This window comes from Sciurus vulgaris, assembly GCF_902686455.1.
Source record: "Sciurus vulgaris genome assembly, chromosome: 8".
NCBI lineage: Eukaryota > Metazoa > Chordata > Mammalia > Rodentia > Sciuridae > Sciurus > Sciurus vulgaris.
In genome coordinates, this window is record NC_136468.1 from 25,992,043 (window position 1) to 26,008,857 (window position 16,815).

Here is a 16,815-nt window from a genome sequence, read left to right on the forward strand (position 1 = left end):
TAGCTGTCACTCAGGCATCATGGGTACTTGTCATGGGTGCCTCATGTTGCAGAGCTGCAGCACCAATTTCAAGGTCAATTTAACCACGTATCAGGGACTGAATGAAATTCGAGAAACCTTGGTTCAGGGAAGAAGGGAGAAAAATACCTTCTCCTAAATGAGCAATAATTTGAACTACCAAATGTGCCAGAGATCCCAATATTCCGCCCAAGGGACCAGCCCTGTTTATGGAACACATGGGGCTTGCTCTGGAGAGCACACTCAGGACACAACTAATCAGCTATTTCTGAGTTCCAAGAGCTTTCCCAGGGCAGCAAATGTGGAGATCAGCAGTACAGTCCATGACTGGTGTGTGACTAAAGCTCCAGCACTAGGTAACCCCTCCAGGTTGCAGAAACCCACCAGGCAGAATCACAGGTCATCCATATAGTAACTTTTGACTGCATTTGGTACACTAGAACATGATGCAGGACTAAAGGGAGAAAAAGAGAAGGTAGGGCTGTTAAAAACATAAAACTCAACGAAGGAGCAGTTATGCCAACAGATATCAGGGATTAAAAAAACAGAAAGGCAACGAAAAGGAACTTTAAAATAATATAAAAATAAGAAAATCTAAAGTAAGTGGACCAGAAGACATACAAGGGAAGCTGCAATTAACACAGACTTAACTGATAAAACCTCTGGAAGACTTTCTGCTTTTATCTTGATCAGACTTACTACACAAACCACTTTTTTCTCTTTTAATTCTTTTAAAAAATTTGTTCTAATTAAACATTACAGCAGAATGCATTTCAACTCGTACACAAATGGAGCACAACTTCTCTCTTCTCCATCCACAACGCAGAGTCACACTGTTGTGCAATCATACATAGTGTAATAATGTCCATCTCATTCTACCATCCTTTCCAGTCCCACACCCCCTTCCCTCCCCTCACTTCCCTCTGCCCAATCCAATGTTCCTTCATTCTTACCTAGCCACACCCCCTACCATTATGGATCAGCATCCAAATATCAGAGAAAACATTTGGCCTTTAGTTTTGGGGGACTGCTTATTTCGCTTAGCATGATATTCTCCAACTCCCTCCATTTATCTGCAAATGCCACAATTTCATTCTTCTTTAAAGCTGAGTAATATTCTATTGTGTATGTATATCACAGTTTCTTTATCCCTTCATCTGTTGAAGGGCATCTAGGTTGGTTCCATAGTTTAGCTATTGTGAATTGAACTGCTATAAACATTGATGTGGCTGTGTCACTGCAGTATACTGATTTTAAGTCCTTTGGTATAAACCGAGGAGTGGGATAGATGGGTCAAATGGTGGTTCTCTTTTAATTCTTTTTAGCCAAAAAGAATACGTATTTTTTTTTTTTTTTTTTTTTTTTTTTTACTCTTCTGTTAAGGCCCAATTCCATGAGGAACTATGGAATGGTAAACCACATAAAGGTCTCCAAGACTCTTACAGAAAGACATTTCTTACAGCAATTACTACAGGGAAGAAGGGCCGTGCTGTTCAGGTGTATGAAGGCAAATGGAAGGAAGGGGCCAAGAAGAGATGCTAGGGAAAAAAATCCACCTGTCCTCTACCCATCTACATCTACTCATTTGTCAACCTACCTACCAACTTTAAAGAAGGACCTCTCCTTTGTATTTGCAAGTCAGAACCTCACTGGTCTACTCTCTAAGTCTTCATTTCATAACTAACAAAAACCCAAAGTCTTGCTCCTGCCATCGCAGCCCCAGAGTCAGTCCTTGGATCAGTTGAGGCCATAGCTCACACACATTTCTATCAGTAGTACTATGTGTCTCCAATCAGTCATAAATAGGGCCATAAAAACATTAGTATGTACGATGGGAAAGAAACCAAGGCACAAAGTGGCAATGTCCAAGTGCGTACTGCAGCAGGAAAAAGAGTAAATTTTAGTAAAATTAACAAGTGCATTGTCAGGAGCACACGAGAAGGCAGGAAGATTTTCAGAGAAAGACAACCCCGCCTCTAGTAATTGATCCCATCCTAGGGCTTACAGAAATATGACTAGAAGATGTTGTTATAGGTCCTATCCTCTTGTGTCATCAGCTAATAAACAAGCAATCATCCTAACTTTTCATGCACCAGAGAAGAAAGAACAGAGATGAAAAAAGAGAGGAAAACTCACACACACAGTATGACTCATCAAGTACCACTCACATAGAAACGGAAGAGGAAGAGGGATGGAGGGAGAGGAATCAATCTGCACTTGCAGTGCTGGCGGCAACTGGAAGAGTGAGGATCTCTCTCCCTCTCCTCCCCCCTCTCTCTCACCTGAGAACCATAATTGATTTGTCTGATCTACCAGAACAACAGTTAGGCATGCACGAGCCCCATTTTATTGCCTGTTTTACACTGTGTACCTGCAGGAGATCGTATTTATTACAGAGCAGACTACAGCAAAAACAATAACAAACTCAAGATAAAGAACGGCCTTGTAGTCCACTGACATGAACATTCCAACTTTTTCTACGTGGGCAAGGGAGGGAGTTGAGTCAGATAAGGGGGAAAAATTCCATTAATAATGAAAATTTGGATGTGTCAAATAAAGCAGTACCCCAGAACTTTCCTCCAAATTCAGTCAGATCTAGAACTGAGTCAATCAAGTTCTCAGTTGGTTTCACATAATAGGAATATTCCAGTGTGAAAGGAAATCAGGCTATTATAGATGTAATAGTAATTGGCTGGTAATTGTGATATCCATTTCCTTTACCTGCAAAAATGAAAGTAAGGATAACTAACCAGGACCTATGTTACTGGGTCAGCAGTAATACTTTTCTTCCTTAGTGGTTACCCTGAAAACAAGTGTGAGGGTGCAGTTGGATCAAGTTTTTATCAAAGCCTTAGACAAACAGGGGTTAATTCAGTGAGTAATATGCACAGAGGCTCTGTCCATCTTATAGAAAACCCAACCTAATGTCAACAATCATCTGTATGAACAAAGCCCTGTTTGTTGTACCACCTCAGGGGCCAGGGGCTCACCTACCAAGGGGTCTGTCCATCTCTGACTCCTCTGCCGGATTACTTACTTCCTGCAATACTCAGCTGGCCAGAGAGGCCTTGTACTTGCTGAGTCTCCACAGAAAAGTGTTCTAATATGCCTGACCCTTGCCTTGTGAAATAATTTTTGAAAATACAAGAGGAGAGATATGAAGAATGGATACAAACTCAATTCCTAAAGTGAGAGGCAGTTCACACCAGGACAGGTTATTTGCTTCACAATCAATGTACAATCTTCCAGAACACATTTCTTGAGTGTGTTTAGGAGAAAAAGTATGCACTTATGCTTTTCCTTCAAGGATATGCACTGGGGTGGGGAGGAGGACGGGGGAGTATTATGCACAAATAATAGTTCATAGTAAATGATTTTGGCAGCACAATGCATATATTGTCAGCTCAACAAAAGCTTCCATTTATCATGACCTGCAACTAAGAGGGGGATCACTCTGGGGCAGTGAGGAACACATCTAAGATTTAACAGAGATTAAGAAACCTTTGTGAAACCATTATATACGTGTCCATTATACTGCCATTATTCCAGGTATTTATTCTCCATCAAGCTGTACGCTGTCTGCCCACATGACCCCACATGTCTACCTGTCCCTCAGACAGCAAAATTGCCAGCATGCTCCAGGAAGCAGAAAACCCATACATCTCACTTAAATGCCACAAGGGCACCCAGCACACACTCATACTTAACACAGTGATGGAAAGGGGGGAAGGTGAGAAGGGGGAAAAAGACAAACCTCCTCTATTACACAGGGCACAAAAAAATTGCAATCTAAGCTGAATAATTTGTGATTCAGGCAGACAAGGTCATATCTGACATCTATTTAAATTGAATACCTTTTTCACTCAGTCTTCCGCTGGCTCAAGCTTTCCTCTTTCATTTATGTGGTAACTGAGGGAAATTTAACTGGCATTTATTTTTAAATAACTTTAAGAGGAAACCAATTCTCTAATATCCAGACAGAAAAGAAATAAAAATAGGCACAAAATGAGTTATAGTTTTAAGGGGGAGTTAGTGAAAAAGGAATTAAAAAAAAAAAAAGAAAAAGAAAAAAAAATGACAAGTTTCCCAAGACCCATTGCTACCAACAACAAAAACAAAAAAGAATTCAGAAAGCACCAGAAAGCTTCAAGGTAGAAGGTAGCATAAGATTCAAAGATGGCACTGACGGTCTTTAGGAGGCTGCTCTGGGAGCTCGGAAGAGGATACCTGAGGCAAGTGCAACTTGACCTCCAGAGCCTCCACAAGACCTCACCTCGCTGACAGTGGGAAATCAGAGCAAGAACATGAACTCCGACCAAGAGGCAGCACCTAACTCCAAGGCGCTGGCGGTGGGTATGATGTATTTTGGTTCATACTAATGTTTTTTGTTTTAATATATTTTTATTTTTCATTGACACAGTATCCCCAAGGTTTAATTTCGCTTTTGGAAATATCACAGAGTACAGGTTTGATATAAGCTTTTCTTTTCTTTTTTGGTACTGGGGACTGAACCCAGAGTGGGCTTAAATACTAGTTATGTCCCCAGTCCTTTTTATTTTTGAGAAAGGGTCTCGCTAACTTGCTGAGGCTGGCCTCAAATTTGTAGTCCTCCTGTCTCAGGTTCCCAAGTTCCTGGGATTTGAGACATGCACCAGCATGCCTGGCTTATATAAGCTTTGCAATGGGCAGAAAGTGCTTATGTAGAGGGGTCTCCACTGTCACTTGTAAAATAAACATTTACAATATTCTTTCCGATAGCTGAACAGTCCCCAAATTGCCCTTTAACTGTTCTAATATCTTTAGCAAAATAACATTATATAGGAAAACTCTACTGAGAACAACACAGTATGAACCTATAGAAAGTAACATAGATGCAAGAATAACTCAGCAGGGTAAGCCACAGAGAAGAGAGGTCAAAATAGCACTGTACTGGGCAAGTCAAATGGACTAAAATTGCCTTAGCATGGTCACCTGTGGCTCAAAGGCCACAGGAAAAGGTTTCTGGGCTTTTCAAGATTCTAATGCACAAAGAATGTATATCTCTGTATCTCATCCACTTAAGAGGACTCAACTTCTTGACTAAAGTTCAATTCATGGAACACAGGTATTACTTTTTAACCTGCAATCTATGATAACTGGCTATAAAGAAAGAAAGCTCACAAGAGTTTCACTCCTTAAAATGAGCAGGGGACCACTACATCCAGGCAAGGGGGAGCTGGCCAGACACATTTGTAAAAAGCAATCACCAGGAACGAAAGAAAAAGATTCCGCCAGGCCTGGGAACATAACAGGAAGATAATACACTCTAATTCATCACTGCTCTGGGCCAGGCTGAGCTCTAGAAGTGTTTGTTTATATTAATTGTATCTTCTTCTAGGTGCCCAAGGCACACTCCCTGAGTGCCCAGACTAAGATTTACCAGCCCTTTCCCCGTCAGTTCCCCAGGTGATGTAGTCCTCTGTCCACGGAACAGACCTGATCCCTTCCCTAACTGTTAGTGACTATGGGAGTTGAAATGGATGGAGTGTGTCTCGGATGCCTTCCCGGGCCATCAGACAGAAATCAATACTGGCACCATTCACTATCCAACCTTAGCTAGTATAATTTCTCTCTGTAGAAGCTGTCACTACTCCTGACATTGCAATTGCCACTTTTCCCTACTTGAATGTAGTGACTGTATTAGTTTTGATCACTGTTACATTCTCAGTGCCTAGATCAGTTCCTGACACACAGTAGGCATTCAATAAATATTTATGGAATAAATCCACTCAACTAATAAATGATCCACTCAGTCAAAAGAGATCCTAAATGTGCAAGGGTAAAGTCCTTATTGTAAAAAATTCATTTGGACACAGGTTTTTGAGAGCTTAGAAGTATTTGTGCCATTGATCATTCTACATTATGTATCTATATCTCTATTTATTATCTCAAAGGATGTTCATACATTTCTCCATTGTCTCCCACTTACAAGCAGAGAAAAAGAACTCATGAGGAATCATGATTAATTCTTAGACTTGTCATAAAACCTATAGTTGACTTTTTACCATGAAGACTTCCCACTCCTAAGTGAGAATTAAACAGAGATTTTTAAAAAGAGCTAATTTTATTTTAATAGAATTGGGAAGAAGTATCTTCTAAGCTCATAATAGTTAAGTTTGGAAAGGCAATATAGAAACAGTTCAAGTAAAAAAATACAATAAGGGTTTGAATCTCATTTTTCCACAATATGAAACAGAATCCCTGTAGATGCCATGGAAAAATTCACATTTAAGGCCTGAAGAGGGGCGACCTACAGAAAATGCACAAGCAAATAAGTACAAACATTCCAGGAGCCTCTGAGCTACACAGCTTGATTCAGGGACAAGACTCACCCCAGAGATGTCTGCGACACGGTGGATAGGCACTTCCTTCTTGCTATGCAGCCCTTTCCCATTCTTAATAGCTCTGTAAAGGAAGAAGAGAAAACCCAATTGAGATTAAAAACTACACTGGGAAGGGGCAGGAGAGTGGGAAATAGGGGAGAGAAGCAAGGCTTGTTAAAAGGGGACATGTCACTACATAAATCACACTGTACACTGCTGAGTAGCTGGTCTGTGCAGGAGCAGTCGGTGGAGGGGAGAATGTAAGGCTGCTCTTTTCCTGAGCCCAGTTACCAGTACTTGGCTGCCAGTTTCAGCTAACAGTGTGCCTGGTAATCAAAGAGCTCCCTTACTTGTTTCCAAATTAAAGGCATTGTTCCAGGCATAAAAGAAGAATCAGTTGGAAGAGCACACTCCTAAGAAACAGAAGTAATAATGTTTCTTTCAGCGTTTAATCACATGAAACATTTTAAATGCAAAATATGTAGCTAGTGTTCCAATTCTAATGGAAATAAGTTCCTCCCAGGTAAAAAGATAAGTTGCCCTGAATGAAGCAATATTGTACAGAAAAGTCATTTAACAGTTGGGGAAAAAAATAAGCAAATGCTACCTAACTGACACTAAGCCTCGTTCCCAATAGGTTTGGGCTTGTAATACTAGGGGATTTCGCAGGGGACTCCGCCACACATTAGACCACGGGTTGGTCTGCTCCAATCTCCCACCTTTTATCTCCTAATTCTTTGAGTGGTAGCTTCAAGGACAGAAGCCTAACGTACCACTGGATATGGAACGACGAAGGGCCACAGTATAAAAGCTCTCTGATAAGTCACTATTTTCCTACCCCACTAGATATGGCCTTCCTGGACACTGCTGTCACCGCAACCCAGAGAGGCTGTCTGTGCTAACAGCACTGACTCTGCTTGGGCCAGCAGATGCCCAACTAGAAGCAGGATACAGCTTGGCATCTTTACCTTTGTTTCGCATTTGTCTCCTTTATTACCTTAAGCTCTGTAACACTGCTCAGGTCAGTGCAGACACGCTGATCATTTTGAGGAGTACTCATCACAGATCTGATAGGGAAACCTCTTATCAAGTCCCCTGAAGTGACAAAGACTTCTCCAGAGCCACCGTGAAGAACCAGAACTGAGAGAATCATCAACCAGACCACAGTTTGACCAAAACTATTTAATCATGCATACCTCTTGCCCCCTTCCTCATCACCAATTCTTCCTCTGTTTAAACCTAATGCTCCTTTTAACAACCAGAAGACAGAGTTGCTGGATCTCACTTTGCCTTCCCAACATGGCCATAGCAATTAGTTTCCTTTCTTGCTTTATACCTTTTCTGTTTGGTGTTTGGGGTGAGTGGCTGAACCTGAGATATGGTGGGACACTGGAGTTAGGCAGCCAACTTAGGACTATGGTAACACTGCCAATCTTGAAGACCCCAGCAAGGAAGAATTTAGAGACAGATAGAGAGATTTAGGGGCGTTTCTGCTCTGCAGACCAGTCCTTTCACGGTTTCTGAGATCTAAAGGAAATATACAGAATGCTGTCTGAGCAGGGCCAGGGTCAATTTAAGTAGCCCCTGCTCACACTAGTGACCTCATTTTCATCCCCACCCCAGCTCTATCCCATTCCATTTAGGATCATAACTTTCTAAACCAAACCCACACTAACCAAATTGGGTGGTGTTGCTCAGTGCAACCTAGAATGGTCAAGGTTCTCATTGCTAAGCCGTTTTTATCCCAGGGGATCTGTTACTCAACGATCAGAAGTACTTTCATGGAGAAAAGATAGCCTCTTTAACAAATGGTGCTGCGAGAACTGGAAATCCATATGCAACAGAATGAAACTAAACTCCTATCTCTCACCCTGCACAAAACTCAACTCAAAATGGATCAAGGACCTTGGAATCAGACCAGAGACCCTGCATCTTATAGAAGAAAAAGTAGGTCCAAATCTTCAACATGTCGGCTTAGGATCAGACTTCCTTAACAGGACTCCCATAGCACAAGAAATAAAAGCAAGAATCAACAACTGGGATAGATTCAAACTAAAAAGCTTTCTCTCAGCAAAGGAAACTATCAAGAATGTGAAGAGAGAGCCTACAGAGTGGGAGAATATCTTTGCCACTCATACTTCAGATAGAGCGCTAATTTCCAGAATATATAAAGAATTCAAAAAACTCTAGCCAAGAATACAAATAACCCAATCAACAAATGGGTTAATGAAATGAATAGACACTCCACAGAAGAAGATCTACAAGCAATCAACAGATATATGGAAAAATGTTCAACATCTCTAGTAATAAGAGAAATGCAAATCAAAACTACCCTAAGATTCCATCTCACCCCAATTAGAATGACGATTATCAAGAACACAAGCAACAACAGGTGTTGGCGAGGATGTGGGGAAAAAGGTACACTCATACGTTGCTGGTGGGGTTGCAAATTAGTGCAGCCACACTGGAAAGCAGTATGGAGATTCCTCAGAAAGCTTGGAATGGAACCACCATTTGACCCAGCTATCCCACTCCTTGGCCTATACCCAAAGGACTTAAAATCAGCATACTACAGAGATACAGCCACATCAATGTTCACAGCTGCTCAATTCACCATAGCCAGATTGTGGAACCAACCTAGATGTCCTTCAATTGATGAATGGATAAATAAATTGTGGTGTATATATATAAAATGGAATATTACTCAGCCATAAAGAATGATAAAATTATGGCATTTGCAGGCAAATGGATGAAATTGGAGAATATCATGCTAAGTGAGATAAGCCAATCTCAAAAAACCAAAGGACGAATGATCTTGCTGATAAGCAGATGATGACACAAAATGGGGAGTGGGAGGGGTTAGCGTTAGTGTTAATGTTAAGGTTAGGGTTAGGGATGGGCAAAAATGGAGGAAGGAAAGACTGTATAGAGGGAAAATAGGGGTGGGAGGGGTAGGGGGAAAGAGAAAAAATAACAGAATGAATCAAACATTATCCTATGTAAATTTATGATTACACAAATGGTATGCCTTTACTCTACATACAGAGAAACAACATGTATCCCATTTATTTACAATAAAAAAGAAAGAAGTACTTCGAGTTCAGAAACAACACATAAAAGTTTTCCTTACTATTTACTTTTCATTCCATGATGAAGATATGTATAAAATTAAGGAGGGAGGGGTAGCCATCCAAGCACTCACCCACTCTGATCTAAAATGCTAACCACACTAACCAACAGAAATCATTTCTAAGTTCCTTGAATTCCATGGTTCCTTCTGAATTTGAATCAAGGTCTTTATCTTCAGAAATTGCAAATGGGATCCAGGTCTTGTGCATACCTATAATTTGGGAGGCTGAGGCAGGAGGACTGCAAGTTTGAGGACAGACTGGGCAACTTAAGGGACTATCTCAAAATAAAAAGGATTGGGGATGTAGCTCAGTGTTAGAGTGGTTGCCTAGCATGCATGAGGCCCTGGGTTAAATCACTACCACTTCCTACCTCTGAAAGTACAAATAAATCAGATTACTTCCCTTTACAATTCAGTCCAGTGATTTATTATTAATAATAAATGAGCACTGACCAGAGCTGATCATCAAGGTCTGCCCATGGGCTCTTGGGATTTACAATGATAGAATCAGACCACATAGATGGAAACTAATGGCTAGACACCAACTATCCAACTCTTCCATCTCCCAAATCCCTGATGACACCCTGTTCTGGTCCTGCTTCTACAACTTCCTCTTGCCATTAAGAGACTCTCTTGATTTTGTTGCCATAAATTGGAAGGAGCAGTCTTCAGAAGGCCAGGGAAGCCCTCTCCTATAGGAGAGGACTGCTAAGCATTCTGCTGGTCTCTGGGGCACCAAATGCTCACAGCCTTATCCTCTAACAACAAGGACAATCAAAATAAATGGATCTGACCTATGAATAGCCGGGTTCATGTTACAGTACTGCTGAACTCCTGGCCTTTCCTGGGCTGGGGAACAGCTCACAAGACATAAGGGAAAAGCCCAGAGCTTGAGCAGTAAGTTAGAGAGCCTAGGTCCTTGAGGCAAGAGCGAGCGAGGTGGTGAAAGTAAAGTTCAGCTTGCTCTCTGTCTTCCTACAGTGGCTCTGTGCCATAGCAGAGGCCAGGACTTCAGCAAGACTAAACACACTACCAAAGGAAAAATAAATAGCAACCCAAATTGAAAACCATGGGAAATAGTACAAATGACATCTAAAACAGGACAGAATTCTATCATATTAAGTGTATATATAAAAAAGAAACCCTTATTCATGCTCTATTCTGTTCCTAAAAAGCAGATTATCAGGCCCTTATTTACATTCAGGCATTATGTTTGGAAAACCTTCAAAGGCAGTTGTCCCCCCCCACCCCCCACACACACACTACCTTAAGAAATGATTGTTAAATTAGATCAATTTCTGGCACATTCAAGAGGCAGCAAGAAAACTGCATTGTAACATCAAATATAAACTGGGAAATAGTTGTTATTTTGTTAATTCTTTAAAAAAGAGGGGAAAACTGATAGTTTATACCAGGCAGCTAATCACTCAGTTCAAACAGCATCCCCCAGAAAACCAACACACCCAGCAACTAAGCAGGAGGCATCTGAGAGAAATAAGCACAGTGGCCTATCTCACTGGATCTCTTTCCTGTGCTGATTCATACCCCCCGGCCCTGATACTGTGGCAGAAATGACTCTGCGTGAGCCACCTCCAGCAATCATCCCTCTGCTTCACTCACACAAGGCTGATGATACAGCAAGACCCTCTCTTCAAAGAAACCCAGGCATGTACCTCAGAGAAAACAGGAGCAAAAGCCAAGTGCAGAAGCCACCTTGCTGATGCTCTTTGCAAATGGGAGTTGACATCTCTGTTCCAGGACTCTGAGGATACACAGGAGGAATGCCTATGAAGAGTCCTATATATGGAATCAAACCATGGAGATCACTCTGCTGAAAAAGGTGTGCTGACTTGTCATCACTTTGAATGGGGACTTCTCCCCTGCATCTCACATAACCTGGTTTCCTGAGGAGAGGTGTGACATGGACAGGTGGGAGAGAGCAGGTTTGCTTTCACCCATACCTGGGCCATGGAGTGCACTAATTCCTCACACTGCCTGGCCCTGTGGGCCGCAAGGGCACCTCTACATCCTTTTCACTAGGCCAGGACTGAAACTCCTGACTTCTCAACTTCTACCGGTGTGTCTGTTTAATAGCTGCCTCATCGCAAAGGCAGGCTGGTGTTCAGCTGGCCAGGAGAAAGGAAGCAATGGGGCAGAACACAGCCTGTTCCTCACAGAAGCTCTCCTCTCCAAGATGCAGAAATAGAGAGACAGCAAAGACCAGCAGTCAAGAACTGACGAAACCCAAAACTGGCTATGGAAAGTTGGTGTACGTCCACATGTGTGCAAAGGGATTGATAACAGGGCAGAGGAGAGGTGAAAGTTGCTTTCTAGATTTCTTCTCAGATCCACAGGGCTACTTGGTGTGAGAGTATGGGGGATGACCTCCACTATCATTCACTGGAAAAATCTTCATCATCAGAGTTTGAAATTCACACTAGTGCTATTGCCCTCCCTCTAGAAGATCAGGCCTGCCATTCTGCAAAGACAGATGAGGACTATCATAGCAACATCACCCCTGAGGCCTCAGCACCCCACGTGTAGACTCTTGCATACTTTTCACAAACAGGAACAGAACATGCTCCTAGATTTCATGCTCCCCAGCTCATGTAGAAATTCCTAAGGACCAACCCTCTCCAACTCAAAAGTCAGTGGCAGAGGACATTCTGGGCCAATGAACAGGCCATCTATTGGTTAATTCAGTGATGGCAGACTTATTCCAAATAAAAATTTTGTGTGTTTACAAAGAAATTCAAAGAATTTATGGTTAGGTCCCACCTTATCACAATCAAAATGGCTGTCACAAAATGAATCCTTAACCTGGGGTCATAAGTGAGCTTCGGCTAGAATGCCAGGTATATTGATGAACCACCCTGGAGTATTTAAGTGAATTTTCCTAGAGGGCAGGAGCTTTCAACAGTTTCACAAAAAGAACTGCTTTCACACATAAAAGGATCTAAAGACAAAAAAGCAATAGAAAGTAAAAATGGCATATGACAGAGAGGTGGTAGGGAGATGATGGGGTAAGGGAGGCGACAGTACTGAGAGAGGTCAGGAGCCCCTGAACATGCCTTCTCTTCTGTAATTTCCCTTAACAATGCTTTCTGGTAACAAGGGACCAAGATGTCCCCTAACTCTGCTTTGTTTTATCCCCTACACACACTTTCTTCCTTCCTAATAGGGCTCACTATGCCCTTTTGTAACCCTCTTGGTCCAGGCCCTCACCAATTTATTTCAAGAGAGTTTCAGGAATGTTTAAAGTAAATTCACCCAATCCTTTTTGATACTGCACACCACTTTGATTCCACATTGCACATCAATGCCATATGACTTTGGAATAAAAATTTATTTCATCATTTCACTTCCCTACTTGGACGACCAGCCTGGGAAACCAAGTGGAAGTCTTATGCTTGACTTTCTTGGGCCTCTACCCTGTGGCCCCAGTTTGTGTTTTCATGTGATTTCCACAGCACTCCAATTAGGCCCATTTTCTCCATGCCTCCAACATGCACGTTCTTAATCATGTATATCCTCTGAGCCAATCTGTCCTTAAGGTACATGCCGCAGAATGAAAAGAAATATCACATATCTGTAGCCACAACCTTGTCACAATCATAAAATGGCTGCCACAACAATAGGGGTCCTAGGAGAACCATAGTTAGGATTCAGATACTGAAATATGTTGGGGGCTGTGCCATGTTGATCACATCGGCAGCGAGGAGGTTAATTGACATAAGCACACTCAGGTGATTTTATCGTCCACGCACACAATGTATGTGCATGTGTTCTCGAGCACTAATTGCCTGCTTGGAGCCTCTCGCCTAATCTTTGCGTAAGAGGCGTGGCCCTGCTCTCCGCCTCCTGGAGGTGATATAAGCGTAGGCGGAGGTAGGCGGAGCGAGACAGAGACACAGCAGCCATTAGCAGAAAAGCAGTAGAAGAAGACTCACGCACAGAAGCAGCTAGACACACGCGCGGCAGCAGTGAGTAGGGGAAGCGGCGGAAGGCAGATCGCAGAACGGAGAACTGAGAACTGAGACGCATCACTAGGGCACCTTAGGTAGACACACCCTTAGTTCACAGGATGCAGGATGCACCAGTAAGCAGTAGACCTTAAGTGAGGCGTAGCAAGTCTCTCTTCCTCTAAGCTCTAAGCAAAGCCTGTCCTTCTCTCAAGGTCTCTCTTTCTCTCTGATAAGCAAAGTCTCTCTCCTCTCAAAGCAAGTAAACCTCATTTCCTCTATCCTCTATAAACAAACAAGCAAGAAAGCAGTGCACTAAAGAGAAAGATAGAAGTGCCTCAGTTTCCACTCCACCACCCATAAGACCCGTGCAAGTTGTTGCTGCAAGCAGTGACAAATATCCACGAATATTGGAACCGCAAAGAGCCAGCGACAGAAATAATATTCACTTGAAATGGCAGTAAAATTTTATGTGTGAATGTGTGTGTGCATAAAGATGCAGTTCAGCACACAACTGTAACAGCGACATACAATTTTCACAATTACAATTGTTTTATAATTTTCAGATGTTAGTCTTCATTTCTATAGCTAGACTGCAGGCCCTTTGAGGGTAGGAGTCTGCCCTTAATATTTGTACATATTTAACAGAACTGGGCTCATGAAATCATGTAGATACAGAGCCATCTCATTCAATTCAAGTATGCCTGGAAAAAGGTGAACACATTTACATGCCCAGCAACTATCTAATGCAGTTTGCTGAAAATATTTCAAGTTGGAGATGTGGCCAATAGCAAAGAGACTATAGGGCCAAAGTAAGAGGTTTGCTGGCTTTCCTGGACTGTTGGTTTCACAATCTATGTCTAGCACAGAGGATGTTAAAGGCTGGCCCATGAGCATAAGCGGAAGTATCTATAACCCAAGAGCCACATCTCCATCCAGGCTCCTGGAAAACGAGGAGCTGTGCAACGGTCTAAGTGGCAATGAGTGGGTGCAGAACTCTGACCACCATGAACAATAAAACAGAAATAAGCAGCAGGGCTGTAAGGAACTCCTACCTGACAGCAAAGGATAAATGACTCAGAGGAAGGGAAAAAAGGTTAAAAATCAGAATGAAGAGTGAATAACTTGCTAAACTTGCAAAGCGCTTCTCACTGTGTTTCAGAACACATTGATGAATATGATGTTTCAGCATGAACCAAACAGATATTGCTGATATGTGGTAGCAATAAATAATTCCTTTGGCCTTTTTAGTGGTTCCTGGGCAGCTGGAGGAAGCAACAGGGTCCTGCCACTCAGGAAATAAGACACAGAGCAGACACAGGTGCAGAATGGTAGGTGGGAGAGCTAAGATTATGCAGCTGCATTTTCAACAAAAACGAGAATTACCAATAAGAAAGGCAGAAAAGATGGAGAGCACACAGACTGGAAATGAGGAAATTGAGTCCTACAGTCAAGGGAGATGAGTGGACTAATGCGTCAGTAGGTCTTATGAGGCAGTGAAGCAAAGAACAAAGAACTCCAGGTCATCCTCTCATCTAAAACTAATATAAGGAAGAAATGAAGACACATGCCATTGTGCTAGGTATGACAATGGATCTGCAGTAGCAGGAAAAGGGGAAGGGAGGGATTATGAGCTCATGGCAAAAAATAATAATCTACCCATAATAAAAATGATGGGAACACAGTTCCAACAGATAAACAAAGCTACTGACCTTAGATTAGGATCAAAGGAATATTAGTGCTAGGTAGAAACAGTCATTTATGGTCCAAAAGTCCTCAGAATAGCTCAGTTGGTAGAGTGCTTGCTTTGCAAGCACAAGGCCCTGGGTTTAATCCCCAGGACCGCAAAAAAAAAAAAAAAAAAAAAAAAAAGGAAAGAAGAAAACCAGCAAGCTAGCTAGTGATATAGCTCACTGGTAGAGCAAACGTAGAATTCATCCCCAGTAACACACACACAAAACAAAACAAACAAAAAAACAAAAATGAAAAACAACATTTTCAATAAAAGTTCCCCTTAATATTTTATTGTTTTTGGTACCAGGAATTGAACCCAGGGACACTTAATCAGTGAAACACATCCCATTTTTTTGGTATTTTATTAGAGATAGGGTCTCACTGAGTCACGTAGGGCCTCACTAAGTTGCTGAGGCTGGTTTTGCACTCTTGACCCTCCTGCCTCAGCCTCCCAAACTGCTGGGATTGCAGGTGTGTGCCACCATGCCTATCTTCCCTTAATATTTTTTGAGGGCTTATACATACACACCCTCCCACTCCTACTTTTTAAAAACTAGTAGCACTGTGGGAAGTTCCATAGGCTTGTTTTTTTTTTTGGCAAGAAACAGCTAAATGAACACTTTCCTGTGTCATTAATTTCTTTACATCAATTTTAATAGCCAGACAATAAGTCCATCATATGGATGCACGTTTCATGATTTAATCAACTCCCTATTGCTAGACTTTTCTGTGAATATAATGTTTCCAAAATTATAAATATGCTACAAGGAATAACTTTTAGATTGATAGTCACCTTGCTAATTACTTCTTTAGGACAATTAACAGAAGTAGCACAGTTATGTCACACAGCCAGGGAGCAGAGATGTATTTGTTTTGCACTTCCCTATATCAAGGCATCCCAGATTGACCATGCCTTGTCTCACGGGATCTATTTGGGGATAACCCTTGACTTGAGTGATCCTTTCCCTATGAATCCCAGCTATTCACGTATATCTTCACTTTTGCAATTACATTTGCAATTATTTACTTGTTTACCCTATCACAATACCAAGAATTCTTGTTTATGTCTCCTATGTGCTTGATAAAACATTTGTTACTGTAACATGAACAGTCAAAGGAAATTTTAATGTGTCTTTTGAGTGATAAGCGAGAGTTATTTGACATGCGTCTTGGAAAATGTTTTTCAATGTGAGCTACCTTGCCTTGGACTTACTGAAAAAGATTCATTGCCATCCTCTAGAGAGTTGGCTCTCTGAACTTGATGCAAAAGCAAGAGGAACAGCAAGTAAGCCTTCTCAACTTCTGTGCCCAAATTGGGAGGGGGAATGAGAGACAGTTTAAGATAAAACAGAAATGCACAAGGGAGTTAATAAGGAATTGAGATGCAAGGAGTCTTGCAAATGAAAGAAAGTTGTGAAGCAGACTCTCCCTTCACAAGCAGCTATAAATTTGTGCACTGATGTATCAGTGATTATTTGAATTCTCATCCTTCTAAGAGATTCCCAAGGATTATAACAAAAGTAGGATAGGGATATACCTCATAGAGACTCAGTTCTTAGACCCACTAAGCCACCTAACATTGCCAAGTAGCCAAAACAAGCAAGTACTG

The 16,815-nt window shown here is 41.8% G+C and overlaps 1 protein-coding gene across 1 annotated transcript in view; it reads right to left on the bottom strand.

Annotated features, from left to right (window-relative positions):
• SND1 (staphylococcal nuclease and tudor domain containing 1) overlaps nucleotides 1-16,815 on the bottom strand; it is a 421,454-nt gene that overhangs the window by 161,921 nt on the left and 242,718 nt on the right. The window contains exon 14 of the mRNA XM_079151650.1: nucleotides 6,390-6,462. Within this exon, the coding sequence (XP_079007776.1) occupies nucleotides 6,390-6,462 (73 nt within the window). The remainder of the gene's footprint in view (nucleotides 1-6,389; nucleotides 6,463-16,815) is intronic.